This window comes from Centropristis striata, chromosome 3 (genome assembly GCF_030273125.1).
Source record: "Centropristis striata isolate RG_2023a ecotype Rhode Island chromosome 3, C.striata_1.0, whole genome shotgun sequence".
NCBI classification, from domain to species: domain Eukaryota; kingdom Metazoa; phylum Chordata; class Actinopteri; order Perciformes; family Serranidae; genus Centropristis; species Centropristis striata.
The window spans coordinates 5,519,873-5,547,434 of NC_081519.1; the positions used below are offsets into that span (position 1 = coordinate 5,519,873).

A 27,562-nucleotide genomic window follows, 5' to 3' on the forward strand; every position below is an offset into this window, starting at 1 on the left:
ACCCCAGTACCTTTTTCTCAAGTCCCTCTGCCAAAGTGCCAATTAGCGTCAGAGAAACACAATTTTGTAAGGGGAATCTGCTTAATTTGTTTTACTTATTTTTTTTAACCTATTTTAATTATCTGGTCCATTTGTTTTGGAGAGGGGAGTAGACCTCTGCAGATAATTTGGCTCCTGGTAAAAACATACTGAATATCAAACACTGATGGAATTATAACCGTGAGAAGCTAATTGCAATGATGGCATTGCTCTATCTTTTGTTATTGTTTTAACTGAGAGACACCTAGTGGTAGTGCAAAGAATTACACTATGCGTAATTCTATTTAATCTTGTCTTGAAAACTACAAAGCTGAATAAACTTAATCTATAATATTCCACTCCCACATACTTTCTCTGTTAAGTAACAACAATCTGTAATATTCAAGACACGACTGAGTACACTTTTAGATGAAGTGTGGTAATTTACCTTTCTCTTATTTCACTTAGTCAACTTCAAGTTCAAGTGTTGCTTTTTGTGCTACATAATGTATGTGTTGTTCTTCCCTTTGTATGTGCCTGAAGTTGGTATTGGATACACTTTTCCAAATAATAGCGGTTGTAAATTATGCTGCTTTCTCCAGTAACATAAGCTCATGCATCAATATGTTTTCTTTTGAGGTTAGAAACTTTAACTTTACTCTGGTTTTAACCTGAAGCCATGTAAAACGAGGTGGAATGGGTCTCGTGGCTGCTTTGCATTATGAATGCTGAGGCTCCTGCCATGCAGAAGTTGGCCTTTGTTTCATCAATGATGGATTTCTCCTTGCATGACTGCTGAAAGGCAGCGCTAAATTGTGAGTCTAACCCTTGCTTTTGATTTTTAAGGACTTGAAACAAAGTCTTTCTGTCTAATATTAAACATCTAGAAGATAAAAAGTGTCATAAAAAGTTACCTGTGATGAATCTGACAAGCACAATTATAAGTGAATGACTAGAGGGCAATTTCTGAAGAAAGAAAGACGTAGAAAGGTTTGTTGAAAAGCTGGCGGTTAACTGAATTGCTGGTTTTAAAAGTTGAATAATACCCATAATGTATAAAAAAATGATGAATATGAATAAGTAAAGAATTGAGAACTCTTGAAACTTTGAAACTTGAAAAATGCCTGAAAAAGTGTTAGAATGTCTAAGACCTGTGTGTGGGTGTGTGTGTGTCTGTGAAACTACACTAATTAGCTAATCTCAATCACCTTTGTGTTCCCACCTGCAACAAAAGGCTGCCATGGTGATGTTAACTCTAATGTTTAGGTGATTTCTGGCTCAGAGAACTAATTTCACAGAGATTAGGCTGAGATGCACCTCTCATACTCCTGCTCCTAGCTCAAAGACCATAACTCTTATCACTTTTATACAGTGAGAGATAGGGCACCCTGGTGCTAGGACACCCTGCAAAATGTGTGTGTGTAGTGCCAAAAACATGAGAATTACAGAAGGTTAGAAGCTGCTTCTTCTTCCCTCCTGAAATGTGTGGTTTCGGTTAATATAGGAGTCAATGCAGAAGCTTTTGGCACTCTTGTCACTTTGAGGCTCACAGTCTTCATACTTTCAATAATGTAAAAAGCTGCTTGCATAGTTACATTGTTTGACAAAGCACACATTTTCTCATGTTTTTGAAATTTGAAGAATTGTGTGACGAGTGAAAAATGTGGAAAGCAATTTTAGGATAATTTTTTGAGAAGTTGTTCACCTTAAGTGTTGAGTCCCCCACCCTAATGCTGCGTTCACACTACCAGTGTCAAAGTAACAGACTACAAGTCATGTTCAATGGAAGACATGAAACGACAAAGTTATTCCTGATACCCGACACAAGTGTGTTGCTTTACCGATCAGTTGAGCTAGCCAAAACTTTTTTCAGCCTTCTAATGACACAGTGAAGCCTCAACCAATCATGTTTTTAATATATCTTATGTACTCTTTTAAACCATGGATGTAAGATAAGACTAGATTTTTAATGCACATTGGCTAGCTGTTGTATTGTGTTATTTAGCTACCTTAGCTGATGCTATACTAGCTTTCTGTGTATGCGCTGCACACAGGGATACAATGTGGCATCGAAATGTGAAGCTCTCAACTGTTGATCCATTTTTGCAGACACACAAACCGCTAACAAAATAACTACTTCAACGAGCGATTGAAAATACTTCGGCTGAGACTTTCTAACAATGTAGCTGGTGGCACTTTTTGTCACTCGGTCACTCATATTATGAACACAGCATGAGTCTGAATATTCCACTCAACACCAACTCAGACGCTTAAAAAATAGTACACATTTTGAACTATGATTGTGTGAAAAGTGTCTTATCTATCGGATATGCTTTTATCATATCAACCCTAGCGGGTCCTGAGGTCCTCTGGCACCGGCCTTTTAATTATTCCAAGAGTTCAACTAAAACCTACGGGGAGGCAGCATTCAGCCATTAAGGTCCGCGCTTATGGAACAGCCTGCCAGAGGACATCAGGACCGCAGAGACTGTTGATGTTTTTAAACGGAGGCTCAAGACCCACCTGTTTGGTCTAGCTTTTAACTGATTATTTTACTATTTATTTATTTATTCTCCTATTTAGCTATCTATTTTCCCTATTTAGTTGTTCATCACATTGTTTATATTTTCTTTCCCGTTGTATTTTAGTTTTTATCCTGTCCTGTTGTCTTTAGTCTTTTAGTTTTTATCCTGTCCTGTTGTCTTGTTGTCTTTTAGTTTTTATCCTGTCCTGTTGTCCTTTAGTCTTTTAGTTTTTATCCTGTCCTGTTGTCCTTTAGTCTTTTAGTTTTTATCCTGTCCTGTTGTCTTTAGTCTTTTAGTTTTTATCCTGTCCTGTTGTCTTGTTGTCTTTTAGTTTTTATCCTGTCCTGCTGTCTTTTAGTCTTTTAGTTTTTATCCTATCCTGTTGTCTTTTAGTCTTTTAGTTTTTATCCTGTCCTGTTGTCCTTTATAGTGGGGCGGATTAGCTCAATATTTTACAACAATCGTTCACTTTGTGATAAAAGCATGAAATTTGGTAGATGTGTTGGTTAATATGTTTCAAACAAATCTGGATATTGGGCCACCTCAAAAGCGCCCCCTAGTGGCCGTGGCAGGCATTTGTTATACGAATAAATCAATGATGAATAAAAACTGCCCTTTTAATAATACCAACTGGTGATGAATTGTATATTTTTGGAAAGCCTGATTAGTTACCTTTACAACGAGGTACAGCTTGTAAGGATCGTGCATTCATGGAATGAGCAACGGGGCTAAACGTGTGGGTAGCACCCCCCAAAAATGTGCATCCCCTGTGGGGCGGATTAGCTCAATAAATCACAAGAATTGTTTATTTTGTGATAGAAGCACACAATTTGGTGGATGTGTTGGTGGATTTGTTTCAAACAAATCTGTATATTAGGCGATCGCAAATTCCAAGATGGCGGCCATTTTTCAAGATGGCCGATACCTTAGTGGAGCAATTGAATGATATAATGGTTTATTTGGTGATACAAGCATACAAATTGGCATGAGCAGTATCTGTGGGTCACTTGACAATAGCCCACCCACAGTTACTTGAAATTCCAAGATGGCGGCCATTTTTCAAGATGGCCGACACCTTAGTGGAGCAATTAAATTGTATAATGGTTTATTTGGTGATACAAGCATAAAAATTGGCATGAGCAGTCTCCATGGGTCACTTGACAATAAGCCGCCCACAGTTACTTGGGTTGACAAAAAAACACTCCCAGCCACTTGAAATTTCTATTTTCAAGATGGCCGCCCCCTGGATCCTCAAAAGATCAATTTTCTCATAGGAATGTATTGGGATTTAGATTATTCTGGAAAACAAGTTTTAAAACATCATAATACAGTTGTGTTGAGTTGTTGATCATAGACAGATTAGACAAGAGTGAGTATCTGCACTACCAGGGCACACTGGTGATATATGACTGCTGTTAAACTCAGAGTGGGGTTCAGTGTCAGCCAGTTGTAAAGTTAGTCAAAGAAGAGACGACAACTCTCTGAGTAGTTTGAGTTAACCGGGTGGTGTACAGATCGTACAGGGTAAAAATGGCATTGGATGAACGATTGGACTAAGTGTAGGGTTAAGGCATGAACTTAGTTGTATCCCATACATCAAAGTGCTTATTAAAAGGTGGTAAAAGGATAAACCCTCGGCCTCTGCCTTTGAATTTGCTGCAGACATTGCAGAAGCCATCATAACAGTTGAGAAAACAAACAGCAGGACACCAAGATCATACTGGCTATAATACCATTGCAAGAAATGTTCCATTATTTCATAAAATAAATGCTCTGCCTATCTTACGTAGTCCAACCCGACTAGATGAAGGTGATGGCACATTGACAAGAAACAGAGCAAAATATCATTCAAGCTGTAAACTTATGTTCAACAACACACAGCTGGAAAGGGCCCAAAAGAGAGCATCTACTGCTGCTAAAGACACTAAAGATACCAAAGATATCCATGTCAAGAGGTCAAGAAGATCCCAGACCTCTTATGAGGCTGGATATGTGTGGGACAGGCATTGAAGAGAGACATCCACAAATGCCAAGCCCGTCCGACTGGGGATGGGTAAACAGGACAAGGAGTGGAAAGTCTTCTGGACTCCACTTCCACCTATTGCGGAGAGTTGTTGGGAGTTGACAAAATGTGGGTGCACCAAGGCTTGTACTGGAAAGTGTAAGTGCTACAGATATGGACTCAGTTGCACATGCCTATGTATTGCCCCTGCTAGAACTTATTTGCTTGTTTCTTTTGCCAGTGTTATTCCTTGTTGTCCTTTGTGTTTTCAAGTGTAGGCCTATGGCTCGGCTTCCCCTCGCCACATCGGCGCATTATGTTCTATTTTGTCACCAGCCTATTACTGTGACATGTTCAGTTTTTACTTTGTAACATTGCTTTCACATTTTCAGTTTAGTTCCCTAGTATAGTTTCAGATACTGTTTGTCATGGTTCCGTGTCAGCCAGAGCTGCTGTTGCCTCTGGATCTGTCATTATTGCCATTCAGTATTAACCATTGCTCAATTATTATTTTGGAGCACCGTCCGTTCAGCACCACAACTGTGTTTCCCCACCCCTGAGTATTTATTTGGCATGTTTAATGGCAGTAGTAATGGTTAGTTATAAAAAAAGTACTTTAAAAAAGTATTTAAAAAAGCCCTCATGGTAAGGGAGCCTGTGTACCTCAGTGAACCCGGAGAGCTACGCCGGTGGGAGGGAACTCCTGTCAGGTTTTACCAAACTGGACAGGTCGTGGGCAAGGAGTCAGACAAAGCACAGTCAAACAACCTCTCTTGATTAACCCAATACATTTCTATGAGGAAATTCATAATTTAAAGGTCCACATGGCAGGCGGCAGTCATCCTGAAAAAAAGAATTGCCGCCTTGAAATTTCCAGTAGCTGTGGCTGGCTTATTGTCAAGTGACCCACAGATACTGCTCATGCCAGTTTTTATGCGTATATCACCCAATAAACCATTGTATCACTTAACTGCTCCACTAAGGTGTCGGCCATCTTGAAAAATGGCCGCTATCTTGGAATTTCAAGTAACTGTGCGTTGCTTATTGTCAAGTGACAATTTTTATGCTTGTATCGGCCATCTTGAAAAATGGCCGCTATCTTGGAATTTCAAGTAACTGTGCGTTGCTTATTGTCAAGTGACAATTTTTATGCTTGTATCACCAAATAAACCATTATATAATTGAATTGCGCCACTAAGGTGTCGGCCATCTTGAAAAATGGCCGCCATCTTACAATTTCAAATGTCTCGGACAATTTTTTTGTTAAGTGACCCATGGAGACTGCTCATGCCAATTTTTATGCTTGTGTCACCAAATAAACCATTATATCATTCAATTGCTCCACTAAAGTGTCGGCCATCTTGAAAAATGGCCGCCATCTTGGAATTTCAAGTAACTGTGGGTGGGTTATTGTCAAGTGACCAACAGAGACTGCTCATGCCAATTTGTATGCTTGTATCACACAAATAAACCATTATATCACTTAACCGCTCCACTTGGGTGTCGGCCATCTTGAAAAATGGCCGCCATCTTAAAATTTTAAATGTCTCAGACAATTTTCTTGTCAAGTGACCCATGGAGAGTGTTCATGCCAATTTTCACGCTTGTATCATAAACTGAAAGATTATATCACTTAGCCGCTCCACTAACAGAAGAATACAAGCCAAAGAGGAGGCCGTAGCCTGTGAATGGGAATATCAAGACCTAATAAAATGTTATACAAAGTTAATGTTCTTTTCTATTAGACTGTAATAAAGCTTTTGTCACTTTAACATGTCTCTAAATTATATTTGTGGTGCTGAAAACATGAAACAGCAGCTGTAGGGTAGGCAAAGCATTCCACGCCAGTAACCACCGGCGGCCATTTTTTAAAATGGCCGCCACAGCCATCAGAATTTTTTTTTGCGATGGCCCAATATCCAGATTCATTAAACATGTATTCAGCAATGAGTGTACCAAATTTGATGCTTTTATCACAAAATGAACGATTGTTCAGCTAATCCGCCCCACTATTAGTCTTTTAGTTTTTATCCTGTCCTGTTGTCCTTTAGTCTTTTAGTTTTTATCCTGTCCTGCTGTCTTTTAGTCTTTTAGTTTTTATCCTATCCTGTTGTCTTTAGTCTTTTAGTTTTTATCCTGTCCTGTTGTCTTTTAGTCTTTTTGTTTTTAGCTCTAGTGTTCCCTCATGGGGGCCTCCGCACTGGGGGGTGTGTTCAGTCTGCCCAGTGGGGATGTGGTCTTGGAGATTCCCTGGGCCCAGGGGTCTGGGCGGCTCTGCACCATGTGTGCTCTACCCGGGTCGTGGTGGTCTCTGTGACGGCGTCCTCTATGGCTGTGGGCTCTGCCACCTCTCAGTGTGGATGCTCCCACAGGTTGCTTTTTCCTCATCTGGATTCTCGGTGCCTTGCCATGTCTCTACATTGTCAATCACTATATGCTGAGTGTGAGTCTGAGTGTATGTGTTTGTGTGCGTGCGTGTCTATGTGCGTGTGTGTGCATGTTTGTGTATGTGTACATACAGATGTGTACGTGGGGTAGGGAGGGGTGGGTTTTTTCATTTTTTTTATTGTCTGTTTTTATTCTTATTTTTTGTAAAGCACTTTGTGTTGCATTTATATGTATGAAAAGCGCTATATAAATAAAATTTGATTTGATTTTAAAGATATAAAAAGTTGAATTGATGTGATAAAGTCCCAGGTGTCAACAGTTTCTACAAGAATGTAAACATGATTGTATGATTTGAAAGAGCAACCAGGGCCAGGTGGCGTCCACCAATCAGAGCAGAGCAATCAACTGAGATAGACAGGAAAACAGCTAAAAAGTATCTCTCGAACAGAAAGCATTTTTGGCAAAACCGTAGCTCCTATGATTGATCCGACTTCACTGAGCATCCTGAGTTCTTCCTGAACATCTACATATGTATTTTGTGAAGAAAAATGAAGACATTGTTTTTTTTAGATTGATCAGAAGAAACTGGTACCGCTGCCTTCCTCCAGAAATCTTCCCTCCTTTTTAACATGGCAGTCTATGAGGCTGTGGGTGTGTGTTGGTGGTGCATCTGTGCGTCCTACGCCCAAGCTATAACACAGCTTTAGCAGACGAATGTGAGTGAGAAGATGAATTTTCCTACGTTTCTATGTATAAATTATTTCTGTAGAGTGGCATGCGGCCTCAAGCGCAGTTTCCAAATGTATTTTTTGACACATTTTTCTCTCCCTCTGCACTCTAGCTATGATGTCATTCACTCTAGCCTTTCCATAGGGTAACATTGGGGGGATTTTTGTTTTTGCCGAATTATTTGAAAACCGTTTGGCGAAACCCTTAGAATCCTTTTTAGTGTATGTGCGACCAAAACCCTGGGAGGAGTAGTCGACCGAAAAAAACACGGAAGAAACGGAAGAATAATAATAAAATCTAGTTACAAGCCCAGTGAATAATTTAGTGTGCTCTTACAAGCACACTAAATTATACCCAGAATGTATGAAAGATCTAGAACATTTTAACACTGAATGGCACACTTTATACTTTAATGTATGATTGACTAAATAACAGTATAAAATGCATGATAACCTTTCCATCAAATTAATTTGCTGTGCATTGTGGAAATTTTACCGGAAATACTAAATATTTCTGAAAGCATGAAAAGTTTGAATGACTAAAGTAACAGAAAAAATGCCCCGATTGCTTTAAGCATCCACATCCAATAATCTGTATTTGTGAAAATAACAACAGCAGTTAAGGGAGAAGAAACCACAGTACCTGGCACACACTCAATTTATGCATACCTAACTGTGAGCGAGAAAAGCCCTAATTTGCATATCTATCTGACAGTTGACATTTACCCTTAATTCTGCAGTCACTTTTTACCATCTGATTATAAATTTCAGGGTTAGTTTTGTGTACATGCAGCAAAATACAAATACAGGCTTCGTGAGGCAAATTTCTGTCAGGCAATACAGTACACACAGACACTCACCAGCCACTTTGTTAGCTAGCAAGGTGTACCTAATAAAGTGGCGTTGTGGTCTTCTGCTGCTGTAGCCCATCTGCTTCAAGGTTGGATGTGTTGTGCATTCAGAGATGCTCTTCTGCAAACCCTGGTTGTAACGAGTGGTTATTTGAGTTATTGTTGCCTTTCATTCTAATCTTGAACCAGTCTGACCATTCTCTGGCATCAACAAGGCATTTTGGCCCATAGAACTGCCGCTCACTGGATATTTTCTTTTGTGTGTGAAAATCCCAGTAGATCAGCAGTTTATGAAATACTCAGACTAGCACATGTGGCACCAACAACCATGCTATGTTCACTTAAATCACCTTTCTTCCCCATTCTGATGCTCACTCTGAACTTCTGTAGGTCTTCTTTACCATGTCTATGATTACATAGCTGCGCTAGCGAGCAGTTGAACAGGTGCACCTTATAAAGTGGCCTTTGAGTGTATATTAGCGGGTCTTGCACTTTTCTCAACTATTATTATTCTACTCACAAAGACATGGTTACTAACAACCCAAAGACGTTGGGATCTGAAGACAACATGTCAGTTATTTTTATAGAAAACAACTCTATTCATAGCCTGACCTTCATGCACAACATGTAACACAACTGTGTGCTATCACTCCATGAGAGATTGGCTTCTATTCCTTGGAGCTCAGAAAATGTGTGATACAGATGTTTGCTTACCTGGGGTTTGATTGCAGGAGGGGGTTCATTTCCTTTTGATAGTGGTGACCCTGATTAGCTGGCTGAATCAATAATATAAGGAAAAAGACAAAGGTTGTGTTAAAAATGTCGGCAAATACTCATGACTCAAGTACGTGCAATAATTTAGTTATCGCCGTTAAGTTTAAAATACCACTGTGTGATCTGCTGGGTCATAAAAGGAATAAAATGTACGATCACAGCACCTGAAAATTTAAAAGGTATTTTTTTATGTTTAAAACGACCTATTTCATATAATAAAGGCCAGTAATGAAGGACAGTGTGTCCAGGCACATGCACAGACAGACCCCAGCTGCTACTCAAGCACCTTCCTTTTGGCCTCTGATTGAGAAGCGCCCTTTTTGCAAGCCATTATTTTTTCAATTTTTTTCTAACTTAATATTTTAGGATATAAATGTCACTCAACAGAGTGTGTATTTTTGGACAGATACTGGAAACATTCACAGGGAGCATCATGTCTTTTGTAGAGAGACCACTGTCCAGAACATGAACTCCATTGCCCAATATTGCATGCAATGTTTCATTGAAATCTACATGCACACATATATAACTTTGTCCAACAGAGCACAAGCAAGACAAGAAACATTTTCATGCATCCACAAATTAAGCTTAAAGCACTGAAGTTCATAGATATCAGTATGCAGCATGTTCAGGTCAGGACAAAAAAGGCTCTCTGTTATGTTGTTTGTAGAAGATCACAGCCTTTCTGGCAAACACGAAGAGAAAAACAAAAGAGAAAATGGAGAGTGCGGCAAGAAGCAGAAATCAAGTGTGAACAATGAAGGGTCAACAAACCAAGATCAAGGGATCAGTAAAATCTTATATGTTCAGAAATGTACATGTACTCTAACTAGTGTAGGGTGAGAAAGGATTAGAGCTGGCTTGGATTTGTGATTGGGGCCCTTCAAAACACCAAAAGCTACATTTTTTAAGTTGTGATTGTAAGAGACCTTTAACTGAGGGGGGAGATAAGAATGGCTTCACATTCAATATGTAGTAATATTCAGCTGTACGAAACACAAGTGCATTACCCTCTCCATCTTGTCAAAGCTAAAGACCATATTATAGCCTCAGGAGGCTACTTAAATCTAGTGCCTGTTTAAAGGCTATTACGTTACATGATGCTGATGAAGAAGCAGTCATCCTGAAGCTGTAGTCCTTGCATTACTTAAGTAAATTTTCGCTATCTGTGTGCTCCAGTGCCTTCTTTATGTAATCCTCTTCTAAAAATAAGACAGCACCTGAAATTGTACCCAGCGGAATTCTGCAGGTAATATGCACTGATGATGATGAGTTATCTGTCGGGTGATGGAAAAATTCTTATGGGGATGTAGGAGCTGAACCATTTCTGTACTTTATCTGTAATATTAAACCCAGTGCCTCAAATGGTCATTTAACTTGCATGAACTAGAGAATCAAAGGGAACGCCTGGGTCCAAAAGAATTAGAAGTACATCTGCTGCAAACAGAAATACATTAGTTATTTTGATCACCTCTTAATTCAACACTAAAATGTGGTCAGTGATTGAACACAGCAGCTCTGGCAGCCTGTAGCTGCAGAGCTAATGTGATGACTTGCCTCAGACACTACCTGCTGTACAGCCTCGCAGAAAAACACAGGGTAGGTCTTGGCTGAAAGGTCACTGCACACCAGGTATGGTACGCCTAGGTCCTCAACATAGCCCAACTTCTAGTTGGCTTTTATAGATGGCATCTCTAATGTCTGACCAGTCGCTTTGACTGATGCTCAAACATTAAGCTAGCCTGGTGCTCAAGCTGTACTTTCCCTCCCCCTCTACATATCCACCCCTGTGCATCATCTGTTATCTTGCACGCTGGGTCAAATGATTCTACAACAATCAGAAAAACCTAAAAGAGCTCTGCTGGTCTCTGATCAGCACTGCTGTAGACTCAATCATTTCTGGCGCTTTGCCTGGCCTCTGTTATGGAGACATAAACTCAGCAGAAACCTTTGGTTCAAAACATTTGTTTGTAAAACTACGCTGCACAGCATTTCTGGGCTGCACAGACCTGTTTGGCAATGATGTTTGAGCAAACAGAGCTAGTGCCAGATAATTTCTTTTTAACATCCATCTTACTGTCTTTTTTATCTAGGCAGTTTCCAGGTGATTGCTGGGGGATCAACTCCACTCCTTGGGCTGATTTCTGGCTTTTTTCTCAGTATAAGCTATTTCTATTGTTAACACTTGATGTGTCTTAAAGTGACAGTTCACCTCAAAGAACAAAAATACATATTTTTCCTCTTACCTGTAGTGCTATTTATCAATCTAGATTATTTTTGCTGTGTTGCTTGTGTTGCTGAGTGCTGGAAATGTCTTCCATCTCTCGGATATAATGGAACTAGATGGCTTGTGTTGCTCTAAAGCACAGAAAATATATCTGAAAAAAACTCTTTCCAGAAATTATGACCTGATTACTCAAAATAATGCACAGACCTTGAGAGCAAGTTCATGTTAGAACTGTACTAGAAAAATGAAACTGTTCACAACAAGGTCTGTGAATTATCTAAAATGACTGGGTCATAATTTCTGTAAAAGAGACAGAGATGTATTTTTTGGTGCTTGAGCACCATAAGCCAATGCCACATAGCTCTAAAATATTTGAGAGAAGGCTGAAATATCTACAGCTGATATCTCCAACACTCGGTGACTCACACCAAAAATGTCTAGATTGATAAATAGCACTACAGGTTAGAATAAAATATGTATATTTGGTTTGGGTGTGAACTGTAATAATGTGCTGTTAATGTTGTTGCTGCTTCAGATGTTGCTGTACAGCAAATATGTACTGCCTTGTAATTGTGTTTCTACACTACAGTGTTAATGTTCTTTGCAGATATTTTATTTTCTGTTTCCTTCCAAGGGACTACAGATGTAAATTAGCTTGTAGCTACCTCTAAGAAGCTGTGCACTGTCCCTGTCAAATAAACAAACAAATAAATAAATAAATAAACAAAACCCCCACAGTTCAACTCCCTTTGCAGAATTACAGGTCAAGCAGCATTACATTAGCGAGTTCCAGACCCAGCACTACTCTTCCTCCTAAATTTATTTCCTAACACATCTAATATTAATGTCCCTCTCTTTAATTTAAGAAATATCTTGGACTCAGCCTTGTACACCTACGTATAAGGACCTTGCTTCCAAAATTGTACGTGTGTTATTTACAGAAGCTACACCATACATTTTTACCCCCACAGAAGCCTGACTCGATGCCAGTGCTCAAATGAGGACATAAGTGTTGCTGGATATAACTCGTTTAGATGTGACAGGAAAAGTAAAGGGCATGTATTGATTTATGTAGAGAGTTGTTTCACTGTACAATTACTTAACTTTTCTTCTGAACACTGAGTATGTTGCCCTGAATGTATAAGTGGGGGGAGAACTGCACTGGCACAAACACTGACTGGACAAATGCTAGACATAGCAGAACAATTGTCTCATCATCTTTATATGAAAAGCTAAATTTGGTAATTATCTAGTCTTATTTTGAAGGCGCAGATTATGTCATTTAGTTTAGCAAAAACATTTGTCGCTCAAATTGCCGTAAGAAGTAATAAATAGTGAAAGTCAACCTGTTGTTAATTACAGCGATGTGGCTTAAGATTTTTTTAAAGTATTTTATTCCACCACAAGATGTATTTGAGAGCTCACCTTCATGTCAAAACTAACTATTCAACATCTTAAATGGAGTTCATTGTGACTGACACAAATTCTCAGTGAAGGACAGAGCAGCCACTTTTCAAGCCATGAAGAGGGTGAGTATTTTATACTTAAAAGATTGTGGTTAGAGTTTTTATTTTCTTTCTTCAATCCGCTGTCTGTAGCTGTAATCAAACAAAAAAACACTCTGAAATGACAGTTCTTGCCTCGGTCATGTGCCTGCAGAGAGAATATGTATCAAATCTCAGATATATAAAGGTAAAAGGTGCAATAAGATTCAGCAGCACAGACGGAAGATGCAACAGCATAGATGGTAACAACAGGGACACTTAAATCACAGCATCCAGACACAAGACATGGCTTGTCAGTTCTCGAGAGGAAGTCACAGCCCCATTACAGTGACTACTCTTTTCCCCAAACCATCTCTTGTTTCTATCTTTTATAGTTTTATTCGGTTGTATCTAAAGTTATATTTGCTACAATGTGATCAAACCTATATTTGTATTTAAAGAATGACTGCCTTTCTTTATGTCCCCCCCCCCCCCCCCCCCCCCCTGTCTCTCTCTCTCTCCTTCTCTCTTGGCAAAGCATTTTCTTAATATGCTGATGGTGGTGCTGTTGCCATATGTATTTAGAATTGTAAAGCACTGCGGCTGATTCAGAAAACATCACCTCGGGGTTTGATCAAGTCAAATGTAAATCTCATCCTGTCCCCGTGGAAAACGGGGCAGCCTAAAGATACATGTTTTTTATTGGTGACCACATCACTGTGTCCTCTAAAAGGAACCGCGAAATGACAATCCCTGCGGTAATACCACAATTCATTGTGTTCTGCTTGAATCTGAGTATATTAATGGTAACAGGCCTATAAGACCAGCATCTGTAATGATTTCATTCACTGGGGATCCTACAGTGGACCCAGTAGGGCCAGGCAGGGCAGTGTTCTCACTTCATAAGTGTAATGTGCTTATGCTAATAGACCATAGATCTAAATGACCTTCAGTAGCCAAGAGCAAACTATACCATCTTTGAATTCTAAAATGACTTGTGGGGATCATTTCAAATGACCTAAATAATTTTTAGTCTCTGGGGGGAACGGTGGATAATGTGCCAGTGTGCTTTTAAAAGCTGTAAGAGGCCAATTAATGTGTTTCTATCTCCATAATCTTTTGTAATGCAGAAAACAAGCTGGAGAAAGAGGTGCATTAGCACTTCATGGTGGCATAAGTTGGGGGCTTGAAATGGAAATTAACAAGGGTGAGGATCAACCAGGGTCAAAAAAATTATTCCAGACGGGAGATGGAGAGAAAGACAACGTACTAATGATTGTAAACAGTGAGATGAGTCGCACATGAGTGTTGCTCGTTAGTGAAGAATCCACAACAAAAGATCAAGAGTAGCAGAGGATGATAGTACAGTACAAACCATGGAGATGTGGGTCCAGGTAGAGGCGTCGTCACTGCTCATGCTGATGCTCACATTACAGTGGTGGATCTGAGATGCACTGAGGCCCGAGGCTCTACACTCATCCTCCTCCTGCTCCCTTTTTAAACTGGCCAGCATTTGAAGCTCGTCGTCATCACCCCCGTGCACTCGTAGACTGCTAAGCAGGCGTGAGCTGTAATGGCAGTCTTCTTCCTTTAAAACGATAACCACACAACAAAGAAAATACTTATCTGAAAGCAATCCCATAACGATGCCTCATACTCAGTCACACAGTAACACATGCATCATCCATCCACAAAGTTCATGCAATGTTTTGTGCAACCAAAAAAGTAGAGTAAATGGTGAAACAGCAGACAGTTGTCTTAGACAGAGCTCAAGGCACTGTTGGACATAATTCTTTGTTTTGACCCTCTAAGGAAATGTCTTTTAACAGTGGATCTATCGATTTAAGAGAGTGCAATGCTAACTTGATTTGTGCAAGGAAGCCTGGTGTTGCCCTGGTGTTGAATCAATGGCAGTCAATAAACCAGGGCTGCAGGGAGGGAAACAAACTCCTTGTCATATTTCTCTGACAACCTTTCAGTCAAAGCCTTCACTGCATGCTGCCTGCTGGAGTTGGCACAAATCAGCAGTCAAGAGCTGCACTGATGAAGGATGCTGGGACATGTCTCAGCAGCGAGTTGCGTAAATGCAGAAAGCAACAGCCAAGTGACAGATCTCCCTTCAGGCCTTGTGATCGCTCCAGTCGACTATCCTCTGATCCTGGATCTTTTCAACTGGAGCAGCGGCCAACCTCAATTTGTAACAGACCGTAGTCTGATCCTTCTCAGCACGGCATTACAAACTTTTTCACAAGTCCTCCTTCGCTGTCCAAATCAGCGGTGATCACACATTACTGCGAGCAAAGAGAGACAGCTAGACAGAATACCACCAAAGCTTGAATTGAATTGCGCCAAGCTTATCTACTGAACACTTTGGGATTCAATGACAGTCACTGTAAACAAACACTTTCCAATGGGTTTTAATCAAACTAATGTACAGTTAACAAATTTGCATTAATCAATTTTAGGGGAAGAAAAACATAAAAGCATTCGCTCTCTTCTGTAGTTTGTTTTGATCTCTACCAGCTTCTGACAAAAATATCTGGATCTTTGTTCAGGCCTTGTGAATGCTCCTTTTCTGCCAGCTACTTTATAACATTGTCTGTCTGATGTTTGGTGCTGGGTAAATAGTGTACAGTTGATTTATCAAAGCTTTTCTTTGGAGAGAAACAGTTGCCTACAGGGATTCTTGAGAGTTGTTAAGACCGAGACTATGAAGTGCATTTTCCAGCCATAAAACAAAAACAATTTGTTGAAAGGAGCTAGAAGAAGTTATTAACTGCCTATTAAACAGTCACAATAATACTGATGAGTCTACATGACCTACATAACCAAATAAGACCATCAGTGAGAAGTTAGGCTATTTCTATCTCCCTAAGAAGCTATATTTTAATTTTTCCAGGCAACGTTTGGCAGAGAGAAGTACGCTAGCCAGTTAAAAAGAAGCAGGATGATTTTTCTTCAAATAATTCTATTGTTTTAGTTTGTGGTTATAGCTGATACTGAGGCAGGATCAGCAAAGAGAAAAAAAAGAATGGACTGAAAAACAAAATCGGTTAAAAAGGACAGTCAAACCTGATTGGTCATTCAACAGATGGAGAGAATTGCGGGATTTGAAAGGATCTAAAACTTAACCCCGAATTGGCCCTTTTCCCCTTAGACAGATATATGTGTAATATGTCTCTTTAATTTATGAAATATAGGGCAAAACATTGTTTACATCTTGACATGAATTTATGTAAGTGGCTAAAACAAAGAATACTTTTAGTTTCACCCTCGTCGTCATATAACAGTTTTTATCTTATATAGGCACATTCCTTGTGACATAAGCCTTCGTCTAAAACAAATTTAAATTCCAAAGAAGTGTGCTCGCTCCCAACATGACAGCTCCTCAAAAGTGGAGCTAATACATCTTGATCGCCCCCTGGTTGCATAATATTCCTTCTGTGTTAGGGGATGGGACTTGGGGCAAATGTATTTGTCAAATAATGTTTCCAAAAGATGGTTTCTTTCATTTTAGTTTGATTTTAATTAGTTATTCAATACTATATAAAGGGGTGTGACTTTATGATTGACTCGTAATTGAGTATTGTATTGGCAGGCCCTTAATATCGTGGCTCCAACCTTGATCACTTCTGCACAGACTCTGGCTACTAATAAATTCACCAGCGCAAGATGTCAGTGCCAATATGGGAGGCGTTTGTTGTTATTTTTGTGGATGAGTGTCACACCTTTGCGCCAAACAGTGTTCATGTTTGCTTTATGCGTGTTGACACAGTCAGAGGTCATCCAATATTGTTGCATTGTATTGTAGCATCAAACATGGGCATCCTAAATGGAGGTAATTAGGGATGACGGCCAATCGGCAGCTATTCAGTTAGTTATGAGGTGAAACTCAAAGTAAAAGAGGCTTGGATGAGGCCTTTTGTTTGTTAAAATTATAGATTGGAGTGGTACCTTGTGCTGCATGGAGTAATCCAATTTTACTTCTTGCAGGAGTCTTCTTGAAAATGATACACTGCTGTTTTCATCCATAACATGGTTTACTACCTCTAATCCAAGTGGGCCACACTTGTGTTCCTGTCTGCGGGGTGTCGCACTGGGTGAGAGGCAACGTGTGGGGCCGATTCCAGCTGGTTCAGCCCTCCCACTGGATGGAGACTGCATACGGGTGCTATCTGGACTGAGCTCTTTTGGTGTTGTTTGGTCCATGTTATGAGAGTCAGTATGAACATCACGTTGCACATCTAAAGTTGGACTGGGAGATCTTGGAGTAGCATGGTTGAACATGGTGTAGCTCTTATCCTGAAAGAAATACAGGAGCAAATGTTGATGTAAAATGACTGTAAAATACATTGTAAAAAGGATAATTAGTCAGGACCTTAGATTATATGGTGGACTTTTTCTGATGTTAGCTTTAATGTTGTGTGCTGCCCTTTAGATTGACGTGTGCAAAATGAAACATGATAATGAAATGGCAAATAGTCAATTATTTAAATTAACCTCACATTTAAAAAGGGTAATGGCATTTTCTTTATGTCTGCTAATCTTTACCACCTTCAGATCCAAACTTAACACTCAGTGATGTGGTTCACAATGTGTCGCCTACCAATCAGGTTACATAACGCACTCCACACGCAGGCACAGTACATGGCTCTTTCCAACATTAAAGGAATACTCCACAGAAAGTTTTGAATATCAAACACTCACCCCTGTAGGCTTGAAAGATGCGTGATTCTGAAAAGTTTGTAACTTGCTCATTTACTGAGGACGGCAGCAGCTGGATTCACAACAGTAACAACAGATTCCAATTGTGACCCAGTTTCACAGCAGGAAAAAAGAAAACGCACAGGGGAAAGTATTCAAAAAGATCCTGCAGGAAAAAACACTTCTGTCACTGACAACACATGTAAACCAAATGACCATTCTTAGAACCCAACAGTAATGTGAGTGTATTAGATACATACATTAACACAGACTAGTGGGACATGAAAGCTTGACATACCGGAGAAAATATGATGACTAAACTGCATATACAGTACTTGAAATATATATATAAATCTCTCCTTTACATTTAAACCTCTGCTTGGGCTGGCTCCTTCTTATCTCTGTACATACAGGAGCAGGACCTAAAGTGAGTGACCTGCGTTTGCATATTAATAGATGTTGGTCCCCAAGGTTAGAACAGGACGAGGCAAAAAAAAAAAAGCTTTTAAAGCAGCTTTTTACTAAAATAATTTTTATGCATTATAACCATAGACTGTATAAAATATAAATGATATATATAAATTATAACTGTTCTCTTTGTATTGTATTTTAAGTGTGGCCACCCTTTTTTCAGTGTGTTACCTCTTTATTTGACTGTTAGTTTGTGTTTACTGTTGGAACAATCTTTATTCTGCCTTCTCGGCCAGGTGACACTTGGAAATAAGATTTTTTAATCTCAATGAGACTTTTACCTGGTTAAATAAAGGATACATGCCTATTATAATTTGATAGAGCATGATGGTGCTGGAGTAAAGTACATGTGGACATTGTGATACATTGTGTTTGCCGGTGAAACTGGGTCACAGTTGGAATCCATTTTAACTATTGAATCAAAACTGGCTGCAGCTGCTGTTGTACACAATGGAGAAAACTAGGAACATTAAAGGGCCACCAATCAAGGTGACAAGACCAATAACCGCTCACTTGATTTAATATCTTAGCTTGGCAACTACATATATCAATATGTAACTTATATTTTGATTAAACCTTTTTTCAAAGGAAAAGAGAAATACAAATTTAATACCCACAATGCTGTAATATCTTCCCAATTTTTACACCGGCATTGTCATTCTCCATGAAATACAGAGAATCACAATTGAGGAATACTTACAGCCAGATTGCCAGCACACCTACACGTTTTAGGTTCATAATATAGACATTGTTTCTCATGAATTAAACTGTTTGAAGCTTCCCTCAGAACTGCACTCTCTAATTCTTTATTTCTTCCGTCTGCTGTCTCTTTTTTAAACCGTTTTCTTTCATCTCTGAGCTTTGTTTTGAGGTGAAAGGCTATCATGAGCTCCCTGAAGTTTTTATCTCACCTCCTCCATATGTTATTTGTTTCTCTTTTCTTTCTTTGAATTTCATTTTCATTAGTGCAAGTCAATAAACAATGAACTGGATTGAATGGCCTTAGATATGGGTGTGGCTGTAAGCAGGTGTATTAGCAGCCTCTGTGTTCAGGGCATTCAGCGATGTTTGGCAAGCATTTGAGTCTGAGTGAGTTGTTGCTCTATGACTGCATAATCTATTCTTTCAGTTTGTTATTGCACTAAAATTACTGCATTTCCCTAAAAAATATAACACATTTTACACTATTTGTACGTGTAAAATTGTATCCCATACATTTCAAAATAGTTCATACGCTGCAGGTTCATTTCTCTGTTTTCCTTTAATGTTTTTCTATGTTTAAGAACAAACGTTAACTCCAAAGAATAGCATGGAACTGATGCAACACTTTGAAAGATAATATTGCTCCAAGTTGAGAAATGAGCAACCTGCCATAAATGAATGAAAATCAAAATCAGGACAACTTGTGTCAGATGGCTAAGCACAAGTTTGATTTTTTTTGTTATAGCCAGACTGGGAAAACATAGTGGCTTAGCAAGCTAAAGCTTCTAGCAATGCAAAGCTTGGGTGAAAAACTGTCTCATAACCTGTGTTGCATGTCTCAAATATTATACCGTACATCTATTGAAGCAAAGCTGGCATCCATGGCCTGAAAAATAAGCTGCTACTGCTAATGAAAGGGGGGTTCGGTCTGTCTGACCCTATGAACAATATCTGGGGGCGACACTGCCTCCAACATAGCTACAAGGACATGTTTGTCATTGACAAGCCTTCTCTATGTACACAACCTTTTTTGAAAGTCAACATTTAATGCAGATAATGGTTTTAATACTTATTTTTCTTTTACATATCTTTCAACAATGACATCCTTCTTCCTTACATAGCAGACTCTCTGCTGCTTGCACTCTGCTCTCCTTACATTCATTTGTTGATATCTTTGTCTTTCTCCTTAAAAGCAGAGACCCCATGGATATGTATAAATCACTGTGACTTTCATTTATGAAGGACACGGGCTATGACCATATTTTTATAACTATACTAATTCGTCTTCAGCACGACACAAGCATAGCCTACAAACATAAGCCTTTTCCGTTGTCACTATAATAATCTGCAGTGACTTGAAACCTGAGATTACATAATACTAGTTAGCTTTTCACAAGCTATATCAATCCACCAATCCACTGTTTTTTTACCATAGGCAGTAACAAGATAATGCAGACACATGGTTAACCATCACCAACAGCACTAATAAGAAACAGGAGGGCTGCCTGTCAGGTGTAAAATTGTTCATCTCTAATCGATTTTACCTCCTGCGTCACCCTTCTGCTCCTTTTGTCAAGGACAATGGATGCAAGGAAACAAAACAGCAAAAAGAAATAACACAACACACCAGAAACCTTAAGAAAGAGCCATTTTAGCCTAAAGAGAATTTAAAATCAGGAATCAAGCGTGAGTCTCCACCCCAGATGCCCCTGTCACACGTGAGGATTCACTTCTTTCATCACCCCTGAACTCCATCCAGTTCTCCCTCCTCCCCGGTTGTCCTCGCTCCTGTCTCTCCTTGAGTTCACTGACCAGGTAAAAGAATTGGTCACTGCTGGAACCAAACCAGCTTCTCGCCCCTTTCCGTCTTCCTACTCCCACTTTCTCACCCCTAACCCTCCTTGACAAGCATCCCCAAAGTATAACAGTAGAAGTATAATAGTAGTTCACCATCAGTTCTCATTGAGTCGGTGCCTTAAAACTTTTATTCTAAAATGCTTCTGAGCCCGACAGGCAAACCAAAGGTGTTGCTGATATATTTGAAGACAAGATGCAATCAGTTAACATGGGGTGATTTTGTCTCCTCTGAATATATTTTCACTGTGTTGAAAGGTTCACCAAAAAATCCTGCTGTTAACAATTTACAGACCAGGTTTTGATAAATTCTGTTGATAGTTTCACTGAGCTGCTTTCTGACATCTCATCAGGTTTTGCAATTTTAATAATTGCATTTATAATTCGAAAGAAAAAACTGTTTGAAACTTTTGAGCTGTTGCAGCGGGTGAAAGGGCCGACACACAGCCAAGGAGTCACACTGGGTGTGCTTATTAGGAAGAGTGTTGATTTTTTTAATATCATCCACAGAAACATTAGTTACCACTAACTAATCAGCCAGACTCCTGACAGGCAGCTGATAGAGAGACTATATCAGCCCTATTCTGGCCTCCCTCCATTGGCTTCCAGTGCGGTTCAGAATGGACTTCAAAGTCCTCCTGTTCGTTTTTAAAGCCCTAAATCGAAAGGCTTCCTATATCTCTGAACTCTTGGCCCCCCATTCCACCTCAAGCTCCCTAAGGTCATCGAAACCATCTAACATCCCCCTCTCCATCAGATCTGACCCCGCCACAGTGGTGGAATAAGTACTCAGATCTCTTACTTCAGTAACAGTACTAATACCACACTGCAGAATTACAGAATTACATTTGCATTACTCATGCAAAATGACCCAAGTCAGATTCTCATATTGTTTTACTGTATATTCCCCAAAAATATTGTACTATTATTATTATTGATGCATTTATGTAAGCAGCATTTTGCTTTTCTCCGGCTGATTTTAACTATTTATTTATACAGCAACCTATGATCTTTCAACCTCAAAATGTGTGTGTGTGTGTGTGTGTGTGTGTGTGTGTGAAACATGTGTATCTGGAGGAGTGTGTGCGCTTATGCGCGCATTTGTGTGTGTGTGTGTTATGAGGGGTATTTTATGCCAGTGCACTATACTAAATCATGTGTACAGCGCCTATGCGATGACATCAAACCTCTAACATGCGCTTGTAAATTTCATTCACTTTCAATGGACAGACGAGCGTCACGTGGGTGTCACGCAGACGCTGCCTACGTGATGGCTGCGTGACGTGAACTACACCTCAAATACGTGACATGAAGCCCTGCGTGACTGTTAAGTACATTTCTACATGAGCGTACAGACACACACTGTGTAGTGTGTGTGGAAATCAAATAGAGATGGGTCATTCGTGCCGTTCCACGAGCGAACGTAGCGCACGCCTGTGCGCACGCTCGTCTCAATGTACAAATAATTATTTACTTTATGATGACAATTTTTGAGTATAACATATCAAGCCCTATCAGGAAACGCTAATTAATTTGAAGTGAGTTTTTAGCCTTGTCTTGAAAGAATCAATGATGGGGCAGTGGTGAATGTAACTAAGTACATTTACTCAAGTACTGTACTTGAGTACAATTTTGAGGTACTCTACTTTACTCTACTTACGCGTGACACGCGTTAAATTGCGTGTGTTATTGTCCTAAAGCCAGCGCTTCAGACGCCTTAACGTGTGCACGTATAGACTTGAAACAGCCTAAAGTGTCTCATCGGTCTCTCTTGGTAATACATGAACTGCTTTAATTATGAACCGAAGCAGCTTGTGCCTGTTGAGACTGCGTTGTTTTATTGTTTGGTGACTAATGTCTCCTCTGTCACTATGAATTTCTTGTGTTTTTACTGACCTTTACCTCAATTTTAAACAGTTTTGTAGGCGTGAGTTGTTTTTAAATGTGCTTTAGAAATACATTTGACTAGTCTTGGCTTGACTAATCCTCCAACACGATTAGCCCCCTCACTAGATGTAATGAGTTTTCTTTCTTTTTTTTAAATTAAAAAAAAATATCGACTGCCCATAACTGTGGCCATGTCAAACAATGGAGCCAGGGCCCTGTTGCAATCTCACAAAAATAATTTGGCTAGATTTCCAGCATTCAATGCTATCAATACTAAAACTCTGGAGGATGGAGCGAAGCATCTTAATTCATCCACCTGCTGTTTTGACACCCTGCCAACCAGCGTTTTCAAAAATGTTTTCAGTTACTTAGAAATGGATGTGCTGAAAATCCTCAAAGGCTCGCTCCTATCCGGCATTTTTCCAAAATGACTGAAAACCGTTGTTAAGCCACATCTAAAGCAGGACAACCTGGTTCTGATCTTTTGCTATGAAATATTTACAGACCTATCCTTAACCTTTTCTTTACTAGAAAAAATATCGAAAAAGACTTTTATAAGATTCGACTCAACAACTTGTAAAATATAAATGGCCATCTGGCCAAATTTCCGTCTGGCTTTGCACCACAGCACTTGAATTGCACTGATAATGCTGTTAAATTGCATTTGTCTGTTTCAGGTAAAACATTGTTTTTAATGATCTCATTTAAGCTCTTGATATTGTTGTTGATACTGACCATATAATGTGTCTTGACAGACCGGAAAATGTGGTGGGATTGGTAATCTGAGGACACCAGTTGGTTCAGATTATATTTCGAGGACAGGGGCATAAATCTGAGCAGACCACCATGAAGTGTGGAGTCCCACAGGGTTGAATTATTGGGCAACTATTAATTAACCTGTACTGTACATGCTGCCTCTAAATCATATCATAAATGACAATGATGTTTCTTATTTCCTATTAGGCTTGGGCAGTATCAGGCTATTACAGTATACCAGGGTATTTAGAAATTCAGACAGTATGAGTTTGAATAACAATAAAAAGTATTTTGGGTTAAATCATGATGATAAAGGTGAGCCAGCCAACATGGACCAAGCTGTTTTTTAGGTGGTTTTTGTCACTGCTGACTATTTTGACAAGGGTTTGTGGAACATAGGTCCCCCCAGCCTAGGGGTTGGAGGGTGTTTACAGGAAATACAAATCGTCAAATACTATGTATTCCAATGAAAAGTATGAAAAAACAGATACCCCTCAGGTCTAACAGCTATGCAAATAACATGGATATGACACTCTGTTTTACACTTACACTCTGACCAGTGAGACAGAGCTTCAGCAAACTGTTTCAGTAAGCAAGCAGTAGTAAAAATGTGACCTCAGGAGTATTCTTGTGAATAAAACAAAAGCTTTGTTTACATAAAGTATTCTCAATAACACACATTATATTTATATTTGAGGGCCAACAAATATGTTGCATTGTGTTCCTCATAAAAAACTTGTGCAATGCAGTATAAAGTATTAAAAACAAACTATAGTTTACATTCACACTGTCGAACCATTTTCAGCCATGTGCATACTGTATGTTTATATGCATCCTATTCTATGAAACCTACTCATAGAAAAATAAGCTCCATAATGCTACTAGAGATATATATATATATCTTTAAATGAACTTTCTCAGTAGATGTTTGTCATATTTGCCCTTTGGGAAGATGTTACTATAACTCTAGGTATTCCAAAATGTGTTTCCACCACATCTGGGGCAATATGCAATTGCAGCTTTGTGCTTCACCACAAATTGCCTTGCTCCAGCAGCCATTATCAGAATGTATCACAGAAAAACATTTCACCATACTCTACCCTGTTGGAGGGTAGTCTTTACTTGAAAAAAGTTGTGGTTATCCGATATGGGATCTTTGTGGATACCTGGCGGAATAGCCATTGTGTTTAAAATGACCATCTCACCATCTCACAAAAAAGTTATAAGTGGGAAGCCAGCAAACATAAAAATGCCCTTCCTTCTTTCTCTGTGTTGTTCTTTCTCTAGTTCGAAAAGACAGAGCATTGTACTCCATCAAATTTCTAACTCCACTTTCTCATAATGAAATGACATGCCTCTTTCTTCACCCTCGAACCATAGTTCATACCAAGTGATGGAAGCTGATTTAAATGTGTTAATTTGAAAAAGTGCTTCTTTAAACACCCCCCCCCTCAGACACACTTTCGGTGTTATTTCATTGTGAAATGCTGTAATTTAGTTCTGTGCATTCACTTTCTTTAACCCTCAGCTGCTTTATACTGTTGCTATCAGTTAATTTGCCAGAATGCCGATGGACATTCCCTAAAAAGTTGCACTGATGGTTTTCGAATATGAAGGTAAAGGGGAAAATGACTAACTCTAGAATATATATAGCTATAGGCAAGACAATATTAATGGCTACAGCAAGTTCGTTGTCCTGGTTCAGACAGCAGGGCACAGCAGGTCTACTGAAATAAACCCTAAAGAAAGTAGGAGAGAAAGAAAACCTGCTGCACATAATAATTTACTAATCAAAGCAAAGCAATGCTTTACAATGGTGGGAGGGTGTTTGTTACTTTTAGAAGTGTTTTGATGCCCTAATGGCAGTGTTTGAAATCAGTGCTTGAAAAGACTAGGTGATCATTTGCCTTTCAACAAAGCAACCTGCCTCACAACCTGTGCGTGTCATATGATTTCTTCTTACCTTGCCAAAGGCAGCTACTTGTATTGTCCTGTCTTTTTGTTTGTTTGTTTTGGGGAGTAGTACCAGGAGGCACTGCTGATAATAAGCTAATAATAAGCAAATTTGGGCTTGTAAGCAATGATAAATGGCAGCCAGGAAAAATGAGAGGGTTGTGCATATTCAACGGAAGGGAGTATAGCTATGAAAGCAATGCAAAATCTAAAGAAGAATGTCAGCTCTGGGTAGAGCTTTGTAGAAGACAAAGAAACCACCGGTATTGTACCTGCAGTTTAAAAAGGTCATCATAAAAAGAATCCCATTTTTCAAAAGAACCTTTTTTTATATATTTTTTCTTAGCAGATAAATCTGGTGCTAGTTCTATTGCAAAATCTTAAATGAATGGGGTCTCTCGTTATTATCATTGTGTTAAAAATGCACCATAAAACATTCAATTTGACACATACATGCAACAGACAACCAGTATCTTTTCATTTGTTTTTTGTGTTTTAGGGTGCATTTTGTCTTAAGTGTTATACAAAGAATTCATAATTATAATGCCAAAAAGAAAATATTAAAACTAAACTAATCAGCTGCACAACAAAATTAGCTCCTGAAGTCTGAATTATCAGACTTATTATAAAGTTTTAAATAAGTAAAAGCAATTAGCATTTCTTTGAAGATAGTAATCTTCATACTCAGTTCAACGGTTTAATTTCCCTGCTCAGCATAAAGAAAACTACCATTCTTTAATAAAAGTCTCAGAAAAATGAATTAATTATCTGATGATAAATAACCCCACTGACCTTTGAAGTTAAATTATTCTGCACCTGCAGTAAACTGCAACTAATCAAATTAAACTGAATCAAACGGTGGACATGATGTGAGATGTTATAAAAAACACTCAATCTCTGCTGATGAACTGAGAGTAAATTACATCACACACATCAGAAAACATCTCTCAAGTGCACAAATCATGTTTTTGAAATCTGAGGCTTGTCCATGATGTGTGTATGCGATGCGTGGTCATTCGTGTCAGAAAAATCAATCTTGTGTGAAAGCAGCATACCGTAAGATGTCCGTGCAATGTGTGTGCATTTAAAAAAGACAGTGTGCATGTGTGCTTCTCGCCGAGAGCAGACATACCTCATCACTTTCGCTGCCGATAAAGTCATCCTCAGGCTGGGCCTCATACCGCCTCCCACGTTTGCTCTGAACCAGATCATCTCCCATCTCCATCTTCTCCTGGTCACCCTGGCCTTGCCCTCGTTTGGGTGAGTGTGGCTGGGATGAGAAAGTGAACACCTCCTCTTGCAGACTGAGCTGGGGCTCGGACCCCTCATCATTCTCCCAGCTGCTCCAGACCTGCAGGTCACAAGACAAACCTGGGCAGATCGAGGAGGGGAGAGACTCTGCTGGTGTGGGGGCAGCTCCTGAACTTTCCTTGGCAGGAGTGCAGCTGCACTCATCTAAAAGAAAATATTACAGAACAAAAACAAAAACAAGACAGTTTTAACCTAAGCATGAGTAAATCCTCTATTAGAAACATATATTCTTGCCCATGAATGTTCGAGGCTTTGACTGTGCAGATTGTAAAATGCATGATTATGTCTTTCAGAATACATATGAAGGTCTTAACAGCAAAGACTGAGCAGAGAATAATGATCGGAATCTAATTACAGTGAGCAATAAATCCTTTTCAAATTTTTTCATCGTGTCATTCTAATTTCATTTGATTATATGCACATAAAATTCATTATAACAATATGCAAAATTGTAATGAATTCCATTGCTTGCCAAAAGAGAACATTAATTTCTCCTGCACTGACGTTTTTGTAGGTTTTGTTAATAGCCCTGCTATGCTAATACCTTAATGAGAATATAACAATATAAACAGCATAATCAGTACCCGAAACAGCAGTTTACTGCAAAGTTGTCACTCATGAAATGACAGCTCAGTCCAAACATCCTTAACAATCTGACATATTTTCAAGCAAGTATTGCTCCCATTCTGCTTTAATCTTCAGGTTTTCCACTTTTATTAAAGTAGAAAGAGAAAATCTTACAACAGTGTTACGATATCTGACACTGTGTCCCTGAATATATGGGCACAATCTTTTTAAACCTTAAATGAAATCTACATCCATCCGTGTGTGTGTGTGAGAGAGACACACTGAATCCTTAAACTCCACGATAGGCCTGAGATCAAAGAAAGAGGCACCTCTATCTGAATGAGTGAGCACATTTGAACC

General features: G+C 39.2%; 1 protein-coding gene across 5 annotated transcripts in view; it reads right to left on the reverse strand.

Annotated features, from left to right (window-relative positions):
* The window catches only part of cfap20dc (CFAP20 domain containing), a 42,503-nt gene that overhangs the window by 4,667 nt on the left and 10,274 nt on the right, over positions 1-27,562 (reverse strand). For 2 of the 5 annotated variants that reach the window (XM_059330035.1, XM_059330036.1), the window contains exons 12-15: positions 26,457-26,779; positions 16,952-17,299; positions 14,373-14,585; positions 9,227-9,288 (exon numbers count right to left, since the gene is read on the reverse strand). In XM_059330035.1, the coding sequence (XP_059186018.1) occupies positions 9,227-9,288; positions 14,373-14,585; positions 16,952-17,299; positions 26,457-26,779 (946 nt within the window). Of the gene's footprint in view, positions 1-9,226; positions 9,289-12,873; positions 13,112-14,372; positions 14,586-16,951; positions 17,300-17,727; positions 17,868-26,456; positions 26,780-27,562 lie in introns of those variants that run through there. The other 3 variants (XM_059330037.1, XM_059330038.1, XM_059330039.1) reach the window with 3 other exon arrangements.